The sequence below is a fragment of the Kogia breviceps genome, chromosome 2, assembly GCF_026419965.1.
Source record: "Kogia breviceps isolate mKogBre1 chromosome 2, mKogBre1 haplotype 1, whole genome shotgun sequence".
In the NCBI taxonomy this organism is placed as follows: Eukaryota; Metazoa; Chordata; class Mammalia; order Artiodactyla; family Physeteridae; genus Kogia; species Kogia breviceps.
The window spans coordinates 24,134,789-24,161,761 of record NC_081311.1 but is presented as its reverse complement, the minus strand read 5'-3'; the positions used below and the strand labels follow the sequence as shown (position 1 = coordinate 24,161,761).

The 26,973-nt window shown below is 42.9% G+C and overlaps 1 protein-coding gene across 1 annotated transcript in view; it reads left to right on the top strand.

Annotated features, from left to right (window-relative positions):
- SORCS3 (sortilin related VPS10 domain containing receptor 3) overlaps positions 1-26,973 on the top strand; it is a 592,231-nt gene that overhangs the window by 481,689 nt on the left and 83,569 nt on the right. Inside the window, exons 9-13 of the mRNA XM_059052766.2 lie at positions 6,449-6,628; positions 16,871-17,017; positions 18,788-18,890; positions 23,856-23,932; positions 26,877-26,968. Coding sequence (XP_058908749.1) covers positions 6,449-6,628; positions 16,871-17,017; positions 18,788-18,890; positions 23,856-23,932; positions 26,877-26,968 — 599 coding nt within the window. The remainder of the gene's footprint in view (positions 1-6,448; positions 6,629-16,870; positions 17,018-18,787; positions 18,891-23,855; positions 23,933-26,876; positions 26,969-26,973) is intronic.

The following is a 26,973-nucleotide window of genomic DNA, read 5'->3' as shown; positions in this document are numbered from 1 at the left end:
AGTATGGTTCATTTAACAAACTGGAAAACTATATTGGGAGACTGGGTTGCACAGAGAGAGGTGGAGAGGCTGATGAGGTTCGCAGGGACCGTGGGAAGTAGCCTCAGGGGCCATGGGCATTAATTTCTCATTTTCTCTAATGTCTCTGTGATTGGCTTTATAGGCCCATTGTATAGGACTACGCTTGCAGGATGTACCCATCAGATATTCTAAACCCAAGCAGGAAAGAGGTATCCCTGCTTGCAGAAGAGGACATGTAGGGCCTGTTTTGCCTCTTGTATGTATGCCTGTTTTATGTATTTTTAAACTTCTCAGAAAAGCAAACAGTTTGCTCCCCTGGGCAATGTGGCTGCAGGTGGGGATAAATGAAGCCTGGCATCAGTCACAACCCTAGAACATTCCATCAATGATTAGCAACCCCATGGCAATGTACTGTGTGTGGTAGACTACCATCCGTGCAGCCCCTTTGAGAGAACTTCGTCCAGAACAGCTTCTCATTAACATGAGGGCTGTTGTGAAGATAGCTGGATGGTTATGGGCCGAGGAGGTGAGGACAGAGTGGATGGAGGGAGATTGGTTCTTTCTCCATTGTTTAGAAACGGAAATGGCTTTTCAGCAAGTTGTCACTGTTCCACGTTGTGCTGCAGTCGCTGCTGGGCATCTTGCTTAGAAACAGAAACACGGCAAATCTACCCATCATCACGGCCCTCCTACCTCTACTACCAGCTGACTGTGCAGAATACACTCTCCCGGAGCACTCCATGGCTTTAGAGTGTTTTGCAGGAAAGGAGATGAAGGCCATTAATAAAGAGTGACACTATTAAGAGCAGCAGCCTTGTGCTGAGTCCTCCATAACCCAGCCCCTGGGCATTGGGCTGGCGCTGAGTCTCAGGCCGATGGCCGTGTAAAGCACGCACCTGCGGAGGGCTTGGAGAGAGATGACAGAAGCCATGGCAGCCTCGGGAAAAGGAGATGGAGCTCAAGAGCAGAAACTCAGGGCTTTCATTCCAGCTCTGCCTGCTGCTCATCTATGAGCCCACGTCTTCTCATCTGTAGAATGATACCATCCATCATAATACCATTCCGTCTGGCAAAGTTGTAAGGATGCAGCAAATGGCTCGTCGTCGGTAGAGTGTAAAGTGCTGGGCAAGTCGAAGCAGCGATTGTGTTCCAGGGGCAATGCTACTGACACTCTTAACCTGTTGGGCGAGTTCCTCGTGGGGTCGTGTCCCAGGCTGCCCTTGCTCTCAGAGTTGCCTGCCTCCCTGGACCCCTCTGAGTCTGATAGACCTCCTCTTGCCTCTTCGATTCTGGACTCGTTCTTAACTCGCTACTCTTTCGTGTTTGTTTCTATACGGAACTCAGTTTGGCGGTTATCAATGTTGAGCTTGACTTGAGCCCTAAGCTCCTGGAAACAGCAACATTTAAGAAATCCCCCCACCCTTTTGTGTTCCTGGATATGGCTTACTGCAAAGAACTGCCCTTCTCTTAAATGTGCCCCGTATTTACCTCTGGCAAGACCAGATTCCTGTTCTTTGTCTCATAAATGATTCACTGAACTGTTTGTCCCCACTGACCAATCTGGACGAAATGCCTGCTAATTTGACTGGACCAGACTTAAGTCTGGCTTTTCTCCTTAAGAGAATCGCTTGACCCTAAGGAAAACAATTTCCTGTTTAACTACCCCTCACCCCACCCCCTGCAGTTCAGTCTAGCCTTGCTTTACTTCTCCCAATACGAGTAATTCTTTTCTGCCTTCACTCCGAGGTGCTTGCAGATACTTTGATCAGAGTGTTCTCCCTATTCCAATAGTCTTTTCCAATCAACCCTCTCCTTACCTGAGTCTGGGTTTGTTTTTGACGGTAGAATACAGTTAATCCCACTTTGAATAATGAAAGAGAACAGGGGGAAATATGTTTTAGATAATTTATTATAATGATAATGACAATGATGTTAACCTTTCCTTAATTTCCTTAGGAAAAATTGTCCTTAATTTTTACATTTCCCTGAATACTGATTTATCCTTCCTTGCTGTGCCATGGCCTCAATTCTTAAAGAGTTATCTGTAGTTTTAACCTCTTTTCTCACTTTCTATTCACTCTTGGACCTACTGCTAGTTGCCCTCAGCTCTCCCACATCCATCTCTCCACTGTCCCGTTAAAAATCTGCTAGCCATTGTAACCAGTGGCTATCTGCATGCCAAATCCAATTAGACGTCTCTACATCTTTATCTTTTGGGTTTTTTTTTTTTTTTTTTTTTAAACTCTCTGGAGCATCTGACACTGTTCGGGGAAAAAAATCCACACTTGATACTCTTCCCTTTGGCAGTGTTTTTCTCCTGATTTCCTTTTCTGGATCCCCTTCCCTTGCCTTCCTTAAAGTGGTGATATTCCTAAATTCCCGTTGCATTCTTCATGGTTCTTGAGTGACCTCATCCCTTCTCTTCACACTGATGACTCCTGTATCCACAGCCCCAGCAGATATCTCCCCATTAAACTCTGAACTATATCGTTAACTGCCTATTCAAGGTACATTCCCTTAAAGAACCCATTTAACAACTGAGCTCAGAGTCGCTACCTTTTGGCCCTTCTGTCTCCTCCTTTTATTTACTTACTCCATTTATTTACTTACTTACTCCATTTATTTACTCAATAAACTATTGTTGGATGTCTGCCATGTGCTAGATACTCTGGTAAGCACTAAAAATAAAGTGACAAATAAGAGAGACACAGTGTCTGCCATCTGAGAACTCATTATAGTCTAATGAGAGAGGCAGATATCACACAAATAATTATAGAAGTGATTGTTAACTTTGATTGTAATGAATACTCTAAATAAAAAGCAGAAAATTTTGTTATGCAGGTATCTGAGATATTCAAGATACGTCCTTCTCCCTTCTGTAGATTCTACCTCCTTAATATCTCACAAGTTCATTTCATAGAGTTCTCACAGAGAATCTACTTCTTCAGTTCAGGCCCTTGTGCATTACTGCCCAGATGGTTGTGGTGACCTTTTAAGCCTTCTCCCTTCCTTCTAGCATTGCCCCATTTAAATCCACTCTTCACAATGCTTCCACATTGGATATTATCATGTAATGAATTTGATCATCTTCAACAAAATCTATGCATTAATTAACCAACCCTAATCCTCCCTTTCTCCTGCTTCAAATCTTGTGTCAGCTTTGTGCTTCCTTCAAGGTAGAACTTCAGTGTGCCATACAGAACCCCTTATGATGTGGCCGCTGTCTAGCCTCACCTCCCTCAGAGGAAAATTGCCTTCAGGTTATTCCAAGTTCTATACATTCCCTTGAATACTCCACTTGTCTCTCACCCGTAAGCCGTTGTTCACCCTTTTCAGTACATCTATTGTAGTCCTTAGTCAAGTTCACGAAAGGCCACCTGAGTTTGTGATGTCTCCACCACCAGGTGTGCATATTCTTGAAGTCATGTTCTACGTTTTGTTCCTATCTGTATTTATATATGGTGTTTGGCACATGGCAAATGCTTAATCACATAGGTGTTTCTGAAATGAATGAAGTTACATTAGGCCCGAATTACAAGAAAATGTTTCAATCAATAACGCGGAAGTATTTTTACTATTGTTCACCTAGGAAGTCATAGGTTTAGATTTTCAAAAAGCAACCATGATTCTCCCTAGTGACTGTATTGGGAGGATGTAGGAGGAGTGTTATTTATAATTGTTTTGATAAGGAAGTGACACATGCTTTGGAGTTAAATTAGGGTAGCAAGATGAAAGAAATAAGCTTTATTGTCATTCAGATTCCTATAGGACCATTTTTAACTAATGATGCTCTTCTTTGTTCTGGAAGACTTAATATTCTCATTATTGGTTGACCCCTATTCAACTCTAAGACCTATTAGGAGAGAGGGCACATAGTTCAGAGTTTTTCAAAGAGTGATTCCCTAGATTGCACTCACTAGAATCATCTGGAGGGCTTGCTCAGGTGGTAGAATCTAAGGCTCCACAACCAGACACGATGAATCAGAATCTCAGGCATTGGGACCCATGAGTCTGTATGCTATTAGGATCTCCGGGTCATTTTGATACACACCGAATTATACCCCCACTGGTAAGGAGTTTAGCCTCTTTATTCAGATAGTCTTAGGTTCAAATCTGAGTAATAAAATTTATTAGCTATGTGACTTTGATAAATTAAGGATTTCTCAAGTGGACATCCCATAATTCTATATACTAGAGAGTAGTCTCTCATCCTAGAGCCTGGAATACCTGCTCACCAGGTAACATAATCCCAGTGCAGGTCTAAACTAAGATGCACTCACAGCAAATCTGGCTGCCTCTAATCCTGACCATGCCCCAGTGTTTTAAGTTGTTTTTTCTCCCTCACTTCTTTTACATCAGTTTAGTCTAAAATAACTTAGCTCATTCATTTTTATGACCAAAACATCTGGGGAAAGCCAGGCATTTCTGTTGCATTTTTAACAGGTTAATAAGTGAATTTAATACATAGTTCCTGCAGCTGCTATTTCCCCTCCTACTAGGTTCTTGGGCTTTCATTCCACACCACACAACATGACTTCATAACAGGGTTTTTAAGCCTTATTTCCATTTTCAAGCACCTCAGCAGGAACCTGTAATTCTACAAGGTGTGAAAGCACAAATGAGCAAATGAGGTCTTAGTAAAGGTGACCTAGGCAGTCCAAGGCTAGAGGCTGAGATCTGACAGAGAATCTCCAATAAAGGATCCAGAGCTCACTTTCTCACTTTTGCCCCCTCCCAGCTGTCCAGATGAGTTTGCTTCTTTGTACAATTGACTTGGAGGAGCTCTGCATGGTTCTGACATTAGAGACATTGCTGCCTCCTTTTTTTGTTGAAACCATTTCTGGGAAAGGTTGTCAAATAAGATGAAGGCTAGATCCACCCTAGTTATTTACTTACTGCGACTCCACTTGCCTGTGTCCCTATTACCAGTGCTTTTTGCCACAGTGACAAGGGTGCCTCACTTTTTGCTTTCCTGGGATGATATTACTCGTTAGCATATACACCTGTATAGTTATACATTTTTTAAATTGCTCTTATTTAGTCTGATATCTATCCAGGCTAACATTTCTTCCTGACAGTGTAAGTTCCTTAGGTAATGACTTGAGTTTGTGGTAATCTTTGTACAGTGCCTAGCCACATATGCCAATTGGCTTTTAAAAACGATTTGGAATTCTGAACTGTTAGATTTGATTTTAGAAATGACCCAGTTCAGGAATACAAACTAAAGTGGCTTCAGGGACCAAGAAGTTAACATTACTGTATAAGGGCAGATCATAGGTATGTAGGGCTAAGACTCCAATGAGTGCTGACTCTACCTAAAATACTACATTTTCAGGTATTTGATAGAGGTTATGGTCAAACCAAACAATTGTGATTCATATTCATTTCATGGGTCGTTGGTTTGCAACTTCTGACTTAGAGGCTGTATATACAAATAGTTAGAGGCTAACAATTAGGTTACAGTCATATCACAGAGGTTCAAAACATGGTTTGGCTACTTAAAGAGTTATATGATCTGAAGCAAGTTGGTAAACCTCTGTGTGCCATAGTTTACTCCTCCGTAAAACGGGAATAATCATCCTACCTCCATTGTAGAATTATTGGATTTTTTAAATTGAAATAATACATTTAGATGACTTAGAATGTGCCCAAATGTCAGCTATTTTTATTGGCAGCCCAGCCTCTTCACTCTTTCAGTGAGAAAATGGAAGCTCAGGGAAACTGATGCATCCAATATCATACAGCTGATTTATAGCAGAGCTTATATTATGACTCAGAACACTAAATTCTAGAGTGAGTATCCTTACCTGTATATCTGTGGTTTTCAAACATTACTGTATTAGCAGCAGAACCCCCTTCACCTTTTACTCCTAAAATATTACACAGAACTCCAGGACATAACAGATCTCAGTAGGGCTGCTCTGTTTACAGCAGAGTTGGAAGCCCAGAGCCCCACCCATCGGCTATGCCTCTGTGCCACCCTTCTTGCAATCCCCATCTGAAGATTCCAAAGAAAGGCGTGAAAACCGTTACCCTAAAAAGTTGGAAATCATAAATGAAGGTCTAACGAAGGGATAGGACCTGTCACTTTTGCACGTGTGGGTTTCCTCTTGCGAGGTTGTATGTCTCCGTTAGCAAAGACCAACTTTCAGTTACAAAAATAAAAAATGAAAGTGGATAAATCCCTTGAAGCCATGGAAAATCATACCCACCAAAGCCCCTTACACCTATCTTACTGTCACTTAGCAAGTAACAGAAATCATGAAGCTCATAATTTATAGCCTTGGCCTGACACAGAATTGTTTAACAATGCCTATAACTCAAGCTTTTTCTCAGCCGTTTCGTAAGTCATGGTAATTACTCTGGGTCTCAGTGGGCAAGGAGATATGAAGATCTGCTGCCTTACAGGCCTTCCATCTTCTTATAGGACATGCACATCATTAGTACCAATGAGAACCAAGTGTTCGCAGCTGTCCAGGAATGGAACCAGAATGACACGTACAACCTCTACATCTCAGACGCACGTGGGATCTACTTCACCCTGGCCATGGAGAACATTAAGAGCAGCAGAGGTCTGATGGGAAACATCATTATTGAATTGTATGAGGTATGTAGCCAAGATTTCATGAGTTTTAACAGTATGAACACAAGCATTGGAGTCAGATAGTCCTGAATTCAGATCTCAGCTGTACACTTAGCAGTTGTAACTTTGGGCAAGGGACTTACCTTCTCAATTCCCTCACCTGTAAAATGGGGATAAAAGATTGATCTAATGAGATTGTTGTGAGAATGAGGGATAATGTTTGTAAAGCATCTAGTGTGGTGGTTGACTCAATAAGCCTTCAACAAATGGGAGCTAAAGTCAGTGTCTTAGGTGTGTGAGCAGGATTGCAGCCCAGAAGTGAAGGTACTTGACTTCAGTGATCTCTTAAGTACTTTTTTTTAAGTCTGTGCTTCTTTTTATGAGATCTGGGTGGAGGGATTCGTGCTATTTATATACCTTAAATTATTTGGAAAATCATGTTTTATGAACAACTTTATAGGAGAGGAAAGCAAATATCACTGGTAGGAGTGAGGGTTTCCCGGAAATGCTGCCAGATGCCAACACCTGTGCATAGAGAAGAACTGGCCGTGACTTACATCTTTTGTTTAATATGATCACGTTTATTGAGTTTCCACTTACATTGCATTTTTTTAGTGGGACCACCAGTTAAAGAATAAATTATCTAGGAAACCAAGTGATTCCACTTAGGGACTAGATTAAAAAAAAAACACACACAACTAATTGTTTCAGTGACCCTAATGATACACTGCTTGTTTATACCTTGTTTATAGTGTGTGATCTTTCTCAGTGAAAGAACTTGACTGACCACTTCAGCTAGATGGATTGATTTGAGCAAAGGAGGCATGTCTCATTATCCAACATTTACTAGTGACTTGTGGTCAGACCCACACAGGCTGTGCTGGTGGAGGTCACTCATTCACAGCAGGACAAGTTGCCTGTTGTGGACAGTAGCTTCAGATGATATGGCTGAGCTACTGCTTCGTGAGTTTTCCTCTTCGAGGAGCGGGAGTGGCTGTCAGAGCAGAGAGATCAGCACGTGGGCTTCTGCTTGACAGTGGTCTCTTCTGAGCAGTGCATGTCAAAGTTCCAGCATCCCTACTCTGGTATCTAAGTTGGCTGCTCAGTTACTAAGAGTGGTGGAAACATATAAGATTCCAGTTATTTTATTAGGTAGAAGGCTTGGGGTGAACGCAAGTACATTAAGAAGAAGGAGAGAAGTGAATGTCAGGGTAGAAATACCCTGATTTTCTAGGACGGAGACAAGTGCTGAAATAATTCCCTTAGCAACAAGGTCCCAGCTTCGGAAATGACCTAGATTCCTTCCTAAAGTTGTAAAGGCTAGTAGAGATGACTAGGAGTGTAAATGGCTTTGGGAAGCTTACATTTTCATGCCTCTAATCACACCAGGAGGCAGAAATATACCTTTGTTATTGGGCAGTAGATCACATCTGTGGGAAGGTTTGGATGAACGTTCCCAGGACTGAGGTCATTCCTGTTTGCACAAGTAAGCCTGTAGAGGTAAGAGGATTATTCATGCTCCTGTGGTCAGAGCCCAGTAGGATAGGTGGACATTGCTGCAGATGTCCTTTCAGCTGAGAGATTTCTGTTTCTCTGACTCTGTTGATATGGTGGGTGAGTTTGCCACTGTGCAGTTCCTTTCCTAAAACAGGGTGCCTGAAACCCCTTGGTCATTTAGAACAGTGAGACATTCTGATCTGAAGTGGTGCATGAATCAAAATGAAGAATGTGCCAAGATACATGTAATTTTTTTTTTGTCTTGCTGAAGTCAGTCTTTTTTTGGGGAAAAAAATACATAGTGTCATCGCACCTACAGAGAAGCAAGATACACCAGGCAAGGCAACTTCCCTAAAACCAATTCTGTTGACCTTGCTCTCCATTCATTCTTATCAAGGTTGATCGTGCCCCTGCGGTTGTGTTCCGGCCCATGAGGAAAGCAGGAAAGATAAGGGTTCTTACCCTCAGGGAGCTTGCACAGTCTAGTTTGTTGGCCTTTGAAGTGGCCAATAAACAAAGTTCCTCTTTTACCTGCCCAAGAATGAAACCATTTGAGACAGAAACAAAGGGTGAGACAAAAGGAGATCAAATGGCAGCTTTGTTGCTTTGAAAAGCATGTAGGAGGAAATGGTCTTGCTAATACTTCTTCCCAGAATTGAACTCATCCTTCCAGTCACAGGCAGAAATAGTGAATCAAAAGCTCCCCCATGGGACACAGGGAGAGGGAAGGGTAAGTTGGGACAAAATAAGAGAGTGGCATGGACATATATACACTACCAAACATAAAATAGATAGCTAGTGGGAAGCAGCCGCATAGCACAGGGAGATCAGCTCAGTGCTTTGTGACCACCTAGAGGGGTGGGATAGGGAGGGAGGTGCAAGAGGGAGGGGATATGGGGATATATACACACACACACACACACACACACACACGTACAGCTGATTCACTTTGTTATCCAGCAGCAACTAACACAACAATGTAAAGCAATTATACTCCAACAAAGATGTTAACAAAAATAAGAAGCTCTCCCATGGAAGCCTGTCTCTGTAACACCACAGCACTGTGGTGCAGAGGATGTGATCTTTACAGGCAGATCCCCAAAATAGTTGAGTTAGGGATGTGCTGTAAAAGACCAGTTCTTTTTCTCAGTGTTACCAATCCGATTATCAGTACTTTGGCCCTGGGGAGGAAGAGGTGAAGAAGTGAAGGGCATTCCAAATGTCAAGAATGACATAAGGCAAGAGTTGGACAGACAGTGTAGATTTGTAAGTCCATGAGCTAGCCAGTCTAATTGCATAGAATAGATGGTTGTCAGGTACAAGAATAAGTGCTGCATAAGTATTTGGGGTTCAGATTCTAGAAGGCATTTAATACCAAGGGAATAAATTATATCCTGACACTATCTAGACCATGACCATATTGAAGGTTTTTAGAGGGTGATGCTGTTTTGCACCTGGGTATACATTCTGTGGTTTGGAGATTAAGCCCAATTTAATTGGTCTCTAGGGGTCATTAGACTTTAACCTTCTTCACTGGAGATGCTGACAGAAACTGAGATTGTGTACCATATGGCCAGTTAGCAAAGAGACTATAATTTTTGTGGACTCTGAATGCTCTTGAGTAATACAGCTGGAAAAAACAGTGAGCTTTTGTGTTCAATTCAGCAAAAGTAACACACTTTCATGAAATGTATTTTGTTTGATGAGGCTGGTACATGAGACTCAAAATCTACTGGAAAGACGTAAGTGACTCTAGTAGGGTAGTGATCACAGTCTAATTTGTATTAGAGGTGTGATTCCTGCATGTTAGGGGCTCACTAAGGAAAATTAATTCTAACTTGATGAACTTGGGGAGACTTGCAGATGAGTAGGTTTAAATGATGAACTGCTAGAGCATGGGAGAAAGGCATGCCTGGTAAAGTCCAGCATAAGAAGAGAAACAGAGTCTGATGAGTAGAGGTCCGTTTTCCTAGAATGTCGAATGACCTTGGAGAATAGTGGGGGTAAAGACTGTGAAGATGCTAGTAAAGAACTTGACTGAAGAGCCAGGCATTTATTCTCTGGGCTGGTATCTCTCTACGTTTTCCCTTACATCTAGCAAATGATCATTGTATGCTCGAGGTAGTCCCTATGCCAAGTTAATGTAGAGCTTTATATTACAATGTGACAGGGTGTTACATCTGTTTTCCCTTGTCTGAAATGTCTGAGATGCCTTTAGTTAACACAGATGTGAGGTGGCTCGAGCTGACCACAGCTGCGTAAAGCTACTGGTGTGTCATTCTGTCTTCCACATGGACCTCTCAAGCCTCTTCTTGACTTTGGAAAGGGGACAGAGAAAGTGAGAATTTATTTGAGAAGTATACCTTGTAGGTCTTGGCACTGAGAGACCTTGGAGACCAAGGGGATCAACCCCACCCAACTCCCTAAAATCTAAGGTGAGGCGTTGTTCATTTCCTGGTCTGTTGGAGAAGTTTCCTGCTGAAGAGGGAGTCTGTTGTGCTCTGTCCAATCCTTTCATCAGAGTGCAGTCTTGTCATGGCTGTAATTACATAATCAGGGGAGAAAATAATTCTTGAAGGCCAAATAATGATCTCTTCTTTAAGGTAACAGAGCCATTCCGTCAAAACAAGGCTGATGGTGACAATGAATGCAGTTCATTATGTGTGTTCACCATTATTCTTATGACATTCTTTTCATATAGAACTCTCTTGTGGTTTATTTCACATCTCTGACTATAAACTGCATTTCTTCCTAGATGTTCTCCACTGGTAAATCAGGTAACAAATGTTCTTTGCAACACTTTCAGTTACATTGTAGAAACATTCTCTGAGCTGCTGTATTTTCTTCAATATTTTCCTGGATTAAGCATCCAACTTGTAACTCCGTATAATAATAACAACAGTATACCAGGTAATGCCTTAAACTGACATTGTCGAGTAAATATATAACAAGCTACACGTGCGCTTTAAAATCAAGAGAAAAAGTTTAAAAAGTAAAAAGTAACAGGTGAAATTAATTGTAATATTATATTTTATTTAACCAAAATATCCAAAATACTGTCATTTAAGTATATGCTCAGTATGAAAAATTACTAATGAGATATTTTATATTTTTTGTCATACTGAGTCTACAGTATCCTGGGAATAGTTTACACTTCTCAAGCATCCCAATTCATATGCTAACTTTTCACCAGAAATACTTGATCAGCATTTATATTTCATAAAATGTACACTAGAAAAGGTAGATTCACATACCCAAGTTATTCCAAGCATATTTAAAAGTTTGCTAATAACTGGATCAGGTATCAGTTTTTTTGAAATTTCAGTTTAAATTGGTTAAAATTAAATAAGATTAAAAGTCAGTTGCTTAGTCCCACGGACCCCATTTAAAGTTCTCAGTAGCCCTACGTGGCTAGTGGCTATGGTATTGGACAGCACAACCCTTAACGATATATATACTCTTTCTTATTTATCTATTACAATAGCTTCTTGTGGGAGATACCATCCCCTATTGTGCCTATGAAAGTACAGAGATGCAGAGAGTTTGGTAACTTGGCTCAGATCACACAGCTAGTAAAGGGTGACGCTGTGTTTGAACCAGCCCACATCAATTTGACCAACAAATCCAGGCTCTTCCTATTATACGTTTTTTTCACATTCATTTTTTTTATCGAGGTATAATTTATGTACAGTAAAATTTACCCTTTTGGGTTATACTCTTTTTGGTTCTATGAGTTTTGACAGAGGTATGTGCATCTACCACCATAATCGAGATATAGAACATTGACCATATAAGGAAGGTATTGTCTCACGACCTTCCCTCTTATGGCCCTTTCGTAGTCATCTTCCTCCCACCAAAAGTCACTGGCAAACCAATCTGATTTCGCTCTGTCCCTCCAGTTTTATATTTTCTACACTTTCATATGAATGCAAAAAAGGGAGTCTTGAGTCTAGCTTCTTTCACATAGTACATTGAGATTCACGTGTGTTGTTGAATATCAAGAGACGTTCCTTTCTTTCTACTGCTGAGTTAATACTGCATTGCCTGGGTGTATCCTCGTTTGTTTATTCATTCACCAGTTGAAGGTCATTCAAGGTGTTTCCAGTTTTGTGTGATCATGAATAAAATTTCTATAAACATGTATGTGAACATAAGTGTTTCTTTCTCATGGGTAAATACATAGGAGTAGAATTGCTAGATTGAGTCTCAGTGTATGTTTATAAAAAGCCACCAAACCATTTCTTAAGTGGCAGTATCATTTTGTATCCCCACCAGAGATGTATGCGAGTTCTAGTTGCTTCACATCTTTAACAACAGTCGGTATTATCAGTTTTGTGTGTGTGTGTGTGAGTGTGTGTGTGCACACACGTGTGTTTAGACATTCTTTTAGGGTCCTAGTGGCACCTTGCTAGTTTCGTTTAAATTTCCTAATGACTAATTATCCTAGCTCATTTCCTAATGAGCTCACTATACTTGGATGGATAAAATGAAACTCTGAGCCATCCTTAGTGTTATGGCCTCTTTGCTCATCTTATTGATGTCTTATTGCTTTCTGTGTCTCTAGTGCCTGACCTCCACCCACTGCTTTATCATGACCTTACATTACCCTTCTTTGGACAGATGGACAGCTACTTATAGACCCCGTGGGGACATTTTCCCCTACTGACCTTCATCGGCCCCTCACCACAGGTCCAACTCTAAGGACAGCCCAAGGCAAACCATGGTAATTGCTTTTCTCAGCAGAGCCCTGGCTTCCTTGTCCTGAGGGCATGGGGCGAGCCACAGATGCTTATGCCACCTGGATTCAGTGCTCTGCCAAGGGGCTGCTGTCAGTGTCCCTTTGCACCTCAAATTGATTCCCAGAGGGAAAGTGGGCCATGCAGGCCTGGGGCCTTGTACTACCCTCTTCTTTGGGGACCACCTTACAAACTGGTACCTTTCTCCTTGAACTCTTGGGGCCAACAGCAGCAGCTATGCTGCTGATTTCAAACCACAGTGGGAAGAAGCATGTTTAAGTTGATCAGGTTCCAAATACCTCCTTGGATGGAGAAGAGTTAAAATGTGTGTCTCATTCCCCAGTTCCTTTACGTTTCATGTAGTGAAGGTAAGTAGTGTTTCATGGAACTTTTGTGTCACATGTATATGTAGCTATGTGTATACACATACATGCATATATGGGTATGAGTCTACTACGTGCCAACAGAAATGTATTTCATACTTGGGTTGCAATCGAAAAGTTTGAAAGCTATTGGCCTAGGATATTGAAAACAAAGTGCCCTCCAAACTTATAGTCCATTTACACAAGAGATGGAGCCAAGAAGCAATTCAGCAATAATGTAAGGGCTTTGAACAATCCAAATACAAATGGGAAGTGTTTTATCTTTTGTTTTGTTTTGTTTTTTCCAGACAGGCAGACAGAACTGAGGTTGCTTTGGCATTATGTGCAACTGCAGGAGAAACACCTTCAGAGGTGCAGATGGGTTCCTTCAAAATCTCTCCTTCTATATATTTTCAGTCTCCATTCTCCTGATTTTGCTCTCAGACTATGTGAGGCACACAGAAAATAGCCATCTGAGTGGGGGAGTTCTCAGTGGGAATATGGTAATATAATATTGGCATATTATATTTTCCAAACATGCTCATCCAGAAGAACACAAGAAGCAGCTAAGTGGCTAGTAATTCATGCTAGAATGTATCGAGCTAGGAGGCAGGGGATGATGGTGACAGACAGGAGTCTGATTCTGACCTGTATATGTTCTAGAAATTCGATATCAAGGCCCTGGGTACATGTTGGGGGCAGGCGGCTGGCTTAGGGGAAAGAGTTCTATGGAATCATTATCTGGTGATCCATCAGAAAAGATACCAGCTCTATGTCTAAAGAGAATAGCAAAAGGCCTCCATCAGGCAGAAGGTTCTAAGGAAACACAGATTCCATTTTCTGCGAGGAATTATTGGTAATTGGGTTTGAGAGAAACAACTTTGCAGTTGGTTTTTTTTTTTTTTAACATCTTTATTTGAGTATAACTGTTTTACAATAGTGTGTTAGTTTTTCCTTTACAACAAAGTGAATCAGTTATACATATACATAGGTTCCCATAACTCTTCCCTCTTGTGTCACCCTCCCTCCCACCCTCCCTATCCCACCCCTCTAGGTGGTCACAAAGCACAGAGGTGAACTCCCTGTGCTATGCTGCAGCTTCCCACTAGCTATCTAATTTACATTTGGTAGTGTGTATATGTCCCTGCCACTCTCTCACATCATCACAGCTTACCCTTCCCCCTCCCCATATCCTCAAGTCCATGCTCTAGTAGGTCTGTGTTTTATTCCCATCCTACCACTAATCTCTTCATGACATTTTTTTTTTAGATTCCATATATATGTGTTAGCATATGGTATTTGTTTTTATCCTTCTGACTTACTTCACTCTGTATGACAGACTCCAGGTCTATCCACCTCATTACAAATAACTCAGTTTCATTTCTTTTTATGGCTGAGTAATATTCCATTGTATCTATGTGCCACATCTTCCTTATCCATTCATCTGTTGATGGACACTTAGGTTGCTTCCATGTCCTGGCTATCGTAAATAGAGCTGCAATAAACATTTTGGTACATGACTCTTTTTGAATTATGGTTTTCTCAGGGTATATGCCCAGTAGTGGGATTGCTGGGTCATATGGTAGTTCTATTTGTAGTTTTTTAAGGAACCTCCATACTGTTCTCCATAGTGCAGTTGGTTTTAAAGACCGAGGTGATCTGAGGGCCTCACAGCCCTTGGGTGAGTGTGTAAGGTGCCGGCCTTCCTGAAATGGCACTGACTTTAAGCAGCTAGGGCAGGGAGGGGGTACCCCTGGGGAAGGGCGTGACTCTGACAACACTGCCCTTCTCCCCACCTCGGCTTCTGTCCTTACCCACCCTCTGTTCACATAAGGAATCTAATCAATTCCATCACTGGCCTTTTGTCAAATTCCCCTGGTGGTGTCCCTTACCAGATAACGCTGTTCTCCTCCTGACATCCTCTGTCCATTTTCTTTGTTGTTTTGTATTTGGGTTGGCATTCTCTATTCTCTTTCAAGGCCAGTCAGGTTACTTAAAAAAAAAAGAAAAGCACTTCTCATTGCATCAGGTAAATTATGTCGTTAAAACAAAAGAACTCACTTCTGTGAAATTCCTTCCCTTTGTTCTCACTGGCATCCTCTCAGAACTGCAGTAAACCTCAATTCATGAGGACCCTCAAATAATGGGGATAAGTACAGTTAAAAATTTGAGATTGGGCTTCCCTGGTGGCACAGTGGTTGGGAGTCCGCCTGCTGATGCAGGGGACACGGGTTCGTGTCCCGGTCCGGGAAGATCCCACATGCTGCGGAGTGGCTGGGCCCGTGAGCCATGGCCGCTGAGCCTGCACATCTGGAGCCTGTGCTCTGCAGCGGGAGAGGCCACAGCAGTGAGAGGCCTGTGTACTACTAAAAAAAAAAAAAAAAAAAAAAAAAAAAAAAAAAAAATTTGAGATATCTGAGTGTAATCCAGAAAACCTGCCATTCTCCCTCTTATTTATATATATTTAAACAATTTGAATTACCCTTCCTTTGGAAAATCCTGGAACTTGAACCAAAAGTCAAGGGAATGAATGTTTCTTTGACATAGATTGCTGTCATTCTAAATATCTCTTCTTATTGCCCAGATGTAGGCATAGAAGAAATAAAAGTGAGTCAAATCTGTACTTATTCTCGAACGCTTCTGGATCATAAATGTCCTCATTCTCTACCTACTTGTTTTGTGGTGATACTCTTCTTCCTTCAGAATATCAAGGGTTTGCAAATCCCAATACATCGGAACTCTGGCAAGAGTGGTCTGTTGTACAGATAATATACAGCATTATCTGTTGTATCCTTTGCCAGCTGACTGAGGAAAAAACGGAGGGGAAGGGCTCTTTCAAAGTGACCATTGGCTGAGACCCAAGATAATATGGGAATTATCCAAAGTCACACGGTGAGCTGGTGGCACAGCCAGTGATAGGGGCCAGGTCGCCAAGCAGGGTCACCTGCCCCCAAATATCCACCTCACTATTAATCAGGACACCTGGACTTCTACCATTACAGATTATACCTTGATGCCTTGAAAACCTGTCAACAAGCCCCTCATGAGCAAAATCCCATGTTCTCTGTTTTTATTTATTTATCTTAAATTTTTATTGAAGTACAGTTGATTTACAATGTTTTAAGTGTACGGCAAAGTGATTCAGTTATACATAGATATGTATGTATATATACATATATATATAGTCTTTTTCAGATTCTTTTCCATTATAGGTTATTACAAGATACCGAATATAGTTCCCCGTGCTACACAGCAGGTCTTTGTTGTTTTATCTATTTTATATACAGTAGCCTGTATCTGTTAATCCCACATGTTCTCTAGAAGGAGTAACTCGTTCAGTTGTTATCAACCACTCCCACCCCAGAGGGAATGTTGATAGTTAATTAAGGGTAAAGCCCTCTGAACAACGTGCAGAGACCTGTAGAGTAGGGCAAAGCAGATGAATAAGAGGGGAATGGGACATCTGGTTTGCGGGGGTGGAGGGAGCAGAGATGAACTTAAACTTCTTTTGGAGACCACGTGGCATGTGACACTTCTCACCGTGTTCCTCCTCTTTTCCTCTGTTGTACCCCCAACATGCTGTGGAAAATGCTGGGGCTTCTCCCAGGGCCTCTCCAAAACTATAGGCATTTTGGCCCAACAGATTCTCCATCTCTCGCCCTTTTTCCTAGGTAGCAGGTATCAAAGGGATATTCCTGGCAAACAAGAAGGTGGATGACCAAGTGAAGACATACATCACTTACAACAAGGGCAGGGATTGGCGCCTCCTGCAAGCTCCAGACGTGGACCTGAGAGGAAGCCCAGTACACTGCCTGCTGGTCAGTCGCCCGGTCTCATGTGAGACCACAGGGCAGGCTGGTTACCTGGGGATGCTCCACCGGGGGCTTTCTTCCATCAAGGAGGGCTTAGGATCTTGGCTGGTGCTGAGCAGGGATTTCCTACAGGTCCCAGGGCATTGACCTGTGGACTCAGACTGCCATATCACTTGGATGGAAAGTTCAGTTGAATTCCACAAACCTTTACTGAGAATATACTATGTGCTCCAACTCCTAGGAAGATAAAGGAACATAAGGGAAAGAGCCCGTACCCAAGGGTCCCAGACAGAGCTCAGTAGTGGTAAATACCTATTAGCTGATGCCGGTATGATACAGTGCTTGATGATAAGTGCTTGATGGTGGGCACGGGAAGCAAAATTTGCCTTGGAAGCCCGTGGAATGTCAGGCTGGTATGTCCACATGGGACAGAGTTAATCTCTCAGCATTCCCAGGGTTCCAGCTGTATGGAGTATTGGGGTAGGCACCATGGAGGTGCAACTCCATGTGAGGAGGGAAGACAGCTAATTAACAGTGAAATTCACAACTCTCAGTGCCCTCTTAAAGAGGACCCATTTGAGGGCTTCCCTGGTGGCGCAGTGGTTGAGAGTCCGCCTACCGATGCAGTGGACACAGGTTCGTGCCCCGGTCCGGGAGGATCCCACGTGCCACGGAGTGGCTGGGCCCGTGAGCCATGGCCGCTGAGCCTGTGCGTCCGGAGCCTGTGCTCCGCAGCAGGAGAGGCCATGGCAGTGAGAGGCCCACTTACCAGAAAAAAAAAAAAAAAAAAAAAAAGAGGACCCATTTGAGAAAATTTTCTAAGGTCCCAGAAATGGTTATGTTTCCCCTTCGCAAAAAAAGTTGCCTTTGGCCACTTACTGTATATTCTAGACATTATGCTAGAAACTGGGAATACAGTGGTAGATAGGATTAACAGGGCCTTTCCCCTTTTGTAGTTTTCAGTCCAGCTCCATGCTTCTGATTTGGGGTACTAGGAAGGTCAGAGACAGATGCCTGCCTACATGCAAGAACTGGTGACAGCAAGAATTTTTTTCCCATGGATTCATCTTATTGTATTAACCTAATTTCCTCCTTTCCCCGATTTCACAATTCATTTATTTTTATTTATTTTATGGTGTCTATAAATCCCTAATCCTTTTAAAGAAACTCAAAAAGGGATAAATAAGTAAATGAATAAAGAACACAAACTTATATGAGTTTCAAATAATGGCTTCAAACATTTTAAGTAAAATTCAAAGTAAAATTATAAACAGGACCCAAATACATAAAGCAGAACCAGGGACCATCTGGTTGAAGAGGAGGGTAGAGGGCCTGAGACTGTCTCACTTAACTTCCCCACTTCACTGCTCCCAGTGGCCCGTTAGGGCTCCGAGAAGCAGAGCATGATGGCCAAGGTCAGTGGTGGGAGAAGATCAGTGTCATCCTGTGGGAAGGAATGGTCTGGGAGGCTTCATAAGGCTGACTATGAACTGCACCTTGATGGATGGGGTAGGGTAGAGGAAGAGAGGGGAAGCCTACAGTTGTGACAGGAACAGGGACAGGATGGGGCCTATGAATGGTGCTGAGGGCAGCTTCTGATGGGAACATATCAGCTGTTCAGGGAGAGATGACTTGTGCCCCAAACTAAGTGAGTGGCTCACATCCAATCCGTGCTGTTTCTGGACGCTGAACACCTGGGAGCCCCATATCTGGTGGGGCAGGGGTGCATGTCAGGAGCTTCCTGGAATGAAGCTACTTTGTCCTCCTCTGTTTCAGCCCTTCTGCTCCCTACACCTACACTTGCAGATCTCTGAAAATCCGTATTCCTCAGGGAGAATCTCCAGCAAGGAGACGGCTCCAGGGCTCGTGGTAGCCACAGGTAAGGAAGACACTCCCTGGGCTTCTTCCTCACTGAGGGCTTCTGGAATATGTTATGACCTCTTTGGAATCATTTGAGCATCAGATAAAAGCTATGGGCCCTCCTCCCAGAAAATAGGCAAGATCTGTGGGACCCCAAGGCCAATCTAATAGCCCAGTAAAAGAGCTCCAGACGCTTGCAACTTTTGGTGAATGCAACATCTCACATGGTCACAGGGCAGTACCCTGTGCTTAGCAAGAGGCCAGAGTTCCTCTCCAAGAAAACTGATAGATCAGAAAGGTTGTTTGTAATAGGGAATTCTCACTTTAAGAAAACGTGATAGATGAACTTCCTAGCTCACCAAGTGTAAGTTGGGGTAGTTTTCTTTTTACACACAGGATTCTTTACAAAGGGTTTCACCCCAGAGCTGTTTTTAATCAGGAGGTCTCTGGTGCATGTAAAGGTTTGTTTACACATGATTAACCACTTGGCTGAGAGCCGGGGAGAAAGGGCAGAAAAGCTCCAGTTTGTATTGTTGGAACCACTGTCCGCTGAACATCTATCAGAAATGAAGATAAAACAACTCCGAGATGAAAATGAAAGTCTCTGGGGGGAAAGTGCTCTGATTAGCGCGCATTTGATTTCCACACACCTTTTCAGGAATACATTGACGGCATAAAGCAAGGCAGGCCTCTAATCTTCGAAGTTAGAGCTCTGCTATGAGGCGCTGTTTTTCTAATGAAAGCAGATAAATTCACAGCAACTTTCTGAGATGGTTTAGTCTGTTTGCTCTCATCAACCTGAAGCTGCAGCCGCTGGAGTTACTGCTCTTGTAGACGTGACTTCCTTCTCCAAGCCTCCAACTGTATGAACTTTTTTAGCACCACCGGTGACCATCCACTCGAATCGGGTTGACAGCTAGCATAGCCTTCTGACACCTCAGACTACTCCCCTCCACCCCGTAGGAACTGGAGCCACCATATTTAACACCACTGGCTTCGGGGAGCCCAGGACAGTGAGAGATGAGGGCAGGCTCTACTGGTGTTCTCCTGGGTGGGGGAGTGAACCCCACACACCATCATCCATGCCGACTGGACCTCCCAGCTCTGGGACTGGTGTGCTCTCTGCCTCTCCTCAAGGCCTGTAGGAGACCCTGGACTGGAGTGGAAGGAACACTGGAAAATAGTAATCAATAATAAAATATAAATGCTAACTATGTATCCAGGCATTGTTCTATGTGCCTTAACCACTCTGAACGTTGGTGTTTTCATTGGCAAAGTGGGAATAATAATACCAACATAATGGAATTGTAGTATTAAATGAAGCAATGGGTTTCAAGTGTTCAGAATAGTGCCTAGGACATATCGAATACTCAATACATGTCACCTATTATCATTGTTAATGTTACAGAAATTTAGAACTATGGTTTGCACATCTCCTTCAAGAGAATCCATGAATAATATGCATTCACTCTGCATCCACGGAATGAATGAATGCACTCAGGAACCCTGTAGTCCTGCTTTCCAAGCTGACCTCTGACACTTACGAGCCTTATGAATTTGGCTTAGTTCTTTAACCCCGGAGCTCCATTTTCCTCATCTGCAAATGAGGTTTTTTGGTTTTTTTTTTTCCTGCCTTGTGAGTGTGTTGTAAGAATTAGAGATGGAAGATCCCACTGAGGGCTGAGAGCATAGGTAGGTTCGTTGTGTTTGTTATTACCTGAGACCGTCACGTGCCTCTAAATTACTCTAGTGCTAAGTCTTTGTAAACTAACAGACACGTAGACATTAGGGATTGGATTTTGAAACTTTTTTGTCCACATACATGAGAATTTACTAATTCCTTTTCTCTCCCTTTGTCACTCCTGTAACTTTGTATGCTGCTTTGCATTGAGAGGGACGTAACACAGCTGACAAGATCCTGATGAAAAGCCGGTGCTAGGTCACCGGCACATGCCTTCTCGTTCCCAGCTTCTCCTTACCCTGCTTGCCCGCTCTCCCTGGGGGGCTGTTCGCTATCGGGAGAATAATTACGAAGTTATCCTAGGATGGCTTCATTGGCCTGAGTGGAGCCTGTCTCTCCAGGATCCTTTTCCACATCCATGCATTTCACCTGCCTTCAGGTGTCAGTCATCCTGGCCTATCTCCTCTCCACTCCTCACTGCTCACCGCATCCTTCCACCTCTCCCTGAGGTGAGGGCTCACGGAAGCTGTGGGGAACGGCAGGACACCTGGGCATTCATCTCAAACTCCAGTTGAGGCCATCTCAGAAGGCAGATGGAATTCAAGTCTGGACAGTCTGGCCATCAGAAGCACTAGGGTCTTACTGTCCTTACCACTGTGGTTTCAAGCTAGTAGTCGAGGCCTCACATCCTCCCAGGGCCCTAAGGTGTGCAAAGCACTTTCCTTGTCTTGATTGCACAATGGCCCTATGATGTAGAAAAGGCAATTACTCTTGTCCTCGATTTACAACGGAAGGATGGAGGGCAGGGGGGACAGGCGTTGTGCCCTCACTCACACTCCCTCTGGCTCCAAGTCTAGTCTGTCCAGTAGCCATTCAGCCAGACCTAGCCCTGAGCCTCTTCACGTGCCCACTCCACAGCTACCCCAGGCTCCCTGCCATGCTTCCTATACATTCTGAATGTTCGTACCCTTGTGTTGTCCCCTCCATGGAGGTGCTTTCCTTTCCTGCAGTGGCTTGTGCACTGTCTGCTTCCCCCTGCACTTAATCACCCTGAGTGGGCATTGGTGGTGGCGAGAGAAGCATCTCTAACCCCAGGGGATGTTAAGAGTTTCTCTCTTTCTCTCTCTCTCTCTCTCAGTCTCTCTCAGTCTGTCTCTCTCTTTCTTTCTTTCCTTTACACGTGTCTAACTAAGGAGCAGAGAAAGGTAGCCCTGGGAGGACATAGGGCTTAAAAGTGTATTGTTTACGCATGCCCAAAAGGGTAGCAGCACCTCTGTGATTTCCAAGCTAAGCTGTTGCTGAGAGGAGCTCCCCATTTCTCCCTCCTATCACACCACTTGAGCGGGGGCCAGCTACCTCTTCCTCCAATCTGACTAGAGGCCACCTTGGGAAGCCCCCCTCCAGTTCTGCTTTAGCCAGTGAGGCACATTATTCAGATCTTTCTTCTCTGACGCCATAACCCTGACTCTCCCTATCAGAGAGTTCCTTCCCACGGGTCCACTTAGGGACTGAACATGTTCAAAGGTCAAATCATCCTGGACACCTCTGTCCTTTCCTCTGGGAACTGACTTTCTAGTCCCTGTGATCAGCAGCATTTGTTCCAGGGATCCTTTCGATTGACCCAAGATACTTCCAAAACAGTCTTCACTGGGAGCCTTGGATTCTCACCACCACCACCACACCTCCCAAATCAATCTGGGTCAAGCTCTGAAAGAGAGGCTTAAGAAGTAGGCAAGAACCAACTCCTGAAGAGGGCAAGAGGTGATCAGACAGAGCCTAAGAAGCCATGACAGGGCTGGCAGATTCCAGCTCTAGGGGAACTTTATACCTGCTTCCCCCTTTCTCTACCACCCTTGGTAGACGTCAATAGTAGATCACCGTACTCTATTCTGTTGAAACCAAATATGGCTTCAGGATTCTTCTTAGCACAATGTCCCAGGCCGCCATCATTAAAAGACTCAAGTTGACATTTTCTGCCCCGTCCCTCTTTTCTTTCTTCATCTGTGTCTTCGAAAACCTGGATCTGAAGAGTTGAATTCCAAATTCCAGACACAGCTCCTCAGAACCTCTCACCATGCCTGTCCCCACTCCACTGCTACTGACTGCCTGAGCCCTGAGCCCCAGGGGTATTTTTGGAAGCCTGAGTGTCAAAACAAGTAGGCTAGCTGTGTGCTCCCTGACGCTGATGGGAGCTTGACAAGCTGTAGCCTGCCTTTAAATTCTCATTTTGAAGCATTAAATGTCAGCAGCTCAATTAACATTTTCATTATTGCATTGTTATTGTGCTCTTATTTAGGCTACTGATGTGAAGGGAGCTAACATTCCCTTCATGCTATTTTTAAAGAAAAAATATCAGCCTCAGTGATAAATTCTTTCATGTTTAGGATACTTTTCCTGCTTCTCAAGACCTCCCCAAATGCACATCAACATCAGAACATGATTCATTCATTTGTTTACTCATTCATTTGTTGCACAGTTATTTATTGAGCAACTCACTTCTAAGTTTGGGGCACTGTTCTGGGCTCGGGGGCTTGTGTGGGCAAACTTGGGCAATATAGATAGACTAGGAAATCTTAACCACCTTCTTTTTTTTTAATAAAAATAACCACAAGGTGATGAAGTATTGATACAAGGGGAAGAAAAAGAAAGGGAGAGGGAAAAACGGTGTGAAGGGATAAAGGCAGTAAGTGTGGTCAGGCTAGGCATAAACCAGGTGACTTCTCCTGCCATGCTGGGTGGCTGTGATCTGCTGAAAATTGTCATATTCTTTTGGGCACTGTATAATCTTAGTTACATAGTCTATACTAATGGATTACTCAACTGCTTGGCACTCAGGAAACATTTTGGCAAGTTTAACTTGGAAACACACACATACACACACACACACTCACACACGCACTCATACACGCACCAGTTTTTCATAGGCTAAGGTTATACGTGAGGAGGAAGGTGTTCCTAGAGGCAACATGATTGTTTACTCTTCTCTTTGCCACCATCAACATTAATTTTCAAGAGATTAATGGTATGAATGAGTAGTTCAAGAGGTCCAAGCTTATCAATATTTGGTCTTTGAGTGTTACCATTGAAAGATACATCCCTGTCATATTATTTATTTATTCATTTTTTTCCCATGTTAAGTTATCTTCCTGCTGGGTTTTTGATATGGCATCAAAGACAGACTGTATGAATCTATTCGAAAAATAACTTGGAAAATATTTACTCTCTGCTACCCCCTCACCCAACCCCAAGCACACATAACCTGTAAACTGCCTGACAATTTCAAATGTTCTGCTTCTGTTTCAGGCAACATTGGTCCAGAGCTCTCATATACTGATATCAGCGTGTTCATCTCTTCCGATGGGGGCAACACTTGGAGACAGGTAACTGGGAGATTCAGGGACAGGGAGGAGCCATTTAGGGCAAGTTCTGCCATCTTTCTTATAGATTCTCAGTCTTGTTATGACTTTTTGGGTGCAAAAAAACTGAAGCAGCTTTTCTATTTGGTCAATGTAGCTGGCAGATTAGATGGGCAATGGGGTAAAATGGGAAGAGCTGGGCAGGGAATAAGAAAAACTGGGATTTTCCCAATTTGTTCATTCTTTCATTCAGCAACATGTATGGAACAGTCACCGGATGCTAATTACCATGCTGGTGTGAGTAGATGCAGCCAATAAAACAGTTTCTATCATTCATGTGCCACAGGGTCTTGGCAAGTAGGTCTCTTTACCTTTCTGGGTCTGTTTCTTTATCTACAAGAGGAAGGCAGTAGAACGCTAAGACCAGCAAAGCCGTGGAAGTCTGTGATGGCGTCAGTATTATGTAGGCCCATCTTTTATTAAGTATGAGACAGCTTAATAGTTACATGACCACAGGAAAAATTCAATTTTACAAACTTTTTCTTGCAGCACTGTCCAATAGAACTTTGAGCAATGATGGAAATGTTCTGCATCTATACCATCCCGTGTGGCTATTGAACACTTGCAATGTGGCTAGTGTGACAGAGGAACTGAATGTTTTATTTTATTTATTTTAATCAATTTAAATTTAAATTGTCCCATGTGGCTACTATATTGGACAACACAGATTTATACAATGTCAACGGGGTGTCAAGTATAAACCTGAGGAGGCAGTTGAATACTTTGGAGTCCCTTTCCTCATGGAGCTCAGAATGAAGCAGAGGAAACAGGTTCATAAATAACTCACTGTAGTTTAGAGTGATTGTGTTATTTTAGTGGCATTATTTGCAGAGAAGAGGGAGGAATTGATTCTACTTGGGGAAACTGGGAAAGGCTCCACAAGAAGAGGTGACATTCTACTAAGTCTTAAAAATGAGAAGGTTTCCATCTGAGGAAGACAAAGGAAGAGCACTAAATGTCTTAGCGATGAAGGTGAAGCCACCACCTGAAATCTAATTGCACAAGCTTCTGTTTGGGTCCCTTAGTGAAGATCATCATCACCATCACCAACATTATCATCGCCACCACTGTCACTACTACCACTGTCAAAAAAAAATTTCCCAGGACCTACTAGACACAAGTCCTATATTAACTACTGTAAGGCCTACAACAAAGAATAAGTTAAGATTCCTGCCCACAAGGGAATCAAGTAGATGAGGAACAGACACATAAATAAGAACATACCTTCAAAATATAAGATACTCTCTTACAAATGCCGAATGGGGTAGCAACTGGAATATCAACTCTTCTGGTCTAGAAACTCCCAACAGACAAACCATTGTCCCTCCAACACAAGAAATAGCTCACCTGGCCAGGTGGCCACTGTTACATTCCTTCCTTATGTTGTCACCGCTTTGGTTTTCTTTTCTCTTTTCCCAAACAGCTAAGGATTCCAGCTTCCACTACATTACTGGACAGGGCAAGAATTAGCTGTGGCCAAAATGATACAACAGAGAGGAAAGCGTGAAGAAAATAACTTCTCTCTCCTCCTCAGTGCCAAGAATCTTCTTGTAGAGTCCTTACCCTCAGACTTCAGTCTAGTGTTTCTATTATGTGGCTTTGAGCTCTGGAGAGAAAAGCTAGCATTACAGGCTCAGAGTCTATGTTTATATCTGACATGTAAATGAATATCCCTTAAGTCTTTTGTGCATTAAGGCTCACCATTAGTGTGGGCATTTAAAGGCAAATATGAGAAATCAAACCAATTGAAAGGTTTATGCCTGAGAGTCCATTTACTTTTCTCTGTGGTGTTCCCTAGGGCATGTTTGTAGGAGACACCAATCCTCCTATTCTCTCCCTTTTAAGTCTACTTATACTTTCTTACCCCTTCTAGTACTTCTCACTTAACCCACCATCCCAACCTCTCCATCCAGGCTGTAAGAGCCACCATTAGTGGTTAAGAGCTACAGGAAGTCTCCAATTCCACTTTCCTCTAGATGATCTAGAGGAGAGAACTGGTTCTCTGGTGGAGAAATATTTTTCCTGTCTTAGGTTGGAGACTTAAAAGTCATAAACTGTAGAAGTGTTGCTATATGTGGGGTTAGGTCTAAGCTAAGGCTCTGAGACTTGCATCATGGTAGGTGCCTAGTAAATGCCTGTGTAGATGGATGGATGGATCACTGAATGAGTGAATGAGTGAGTGGATGGATGAATAGGTAATAGACAAATAAATCAGAGAATCAGTAACTCTGGGTCCAAGGAAGCATGGTGTCCCAGTGAGCATTTAGAGTGAGGATCCCCTAGCACTAAACTTAAGTCTTCATCCAACTTGCATGGGAATTTCGGAGGTAGTGGCTAAATCTGAGAACTCAGTCATCACATAGATCATAATGTCTCCAGGTCTAAAAGGAATTGTCCTTTAAATTCATAGATAATTTACAAACATTATAAATGTTTATAAGACACCAGTTATAAATTAGCAAACGTCTCATTTGAAAAGATGAGAAAGACACAGACCATTTATAAATTAGCAAACGTCTCATTTGTAAAGATGAGAAAGAGAAAGCTGAGTAGTAAGTTACTCAGATGAAAAGACGGGGGGGAAGTTTTTGAAGTCACATTTTCCATTGAGTTTTCTAGTTGAGCATGAGTCTTGTTGCCTGAACTTCTTGTGGCACACTGGCTCACAGTACTAGGGGAAAGAGCCCTGGAAATGTCATTTGAGTTGCCGAGGGACAATTATTTGTTCTCTACAAGCCCATTCCCTCATCTATTGAATGGGGATGACATTACTTGCCAAACTTCCTGATAGGGTTGTTGGAAGGGGCAGAATCTAGATGTAACAATATATGTGAAAAACTTTGTAAACTGTCAAGCACTATGCAAATGTAAGGCATTGCTATGATCGTTATTGTTGTTGCTGTTCCAGATCTTTGACGAAGAGTACAATGTCTGGTTCCTAGACTGGGGTGGAGCCCTCGTGGCCATGAAACACACACCTCTGCCAGTCAGGCATTTGTGGTAAG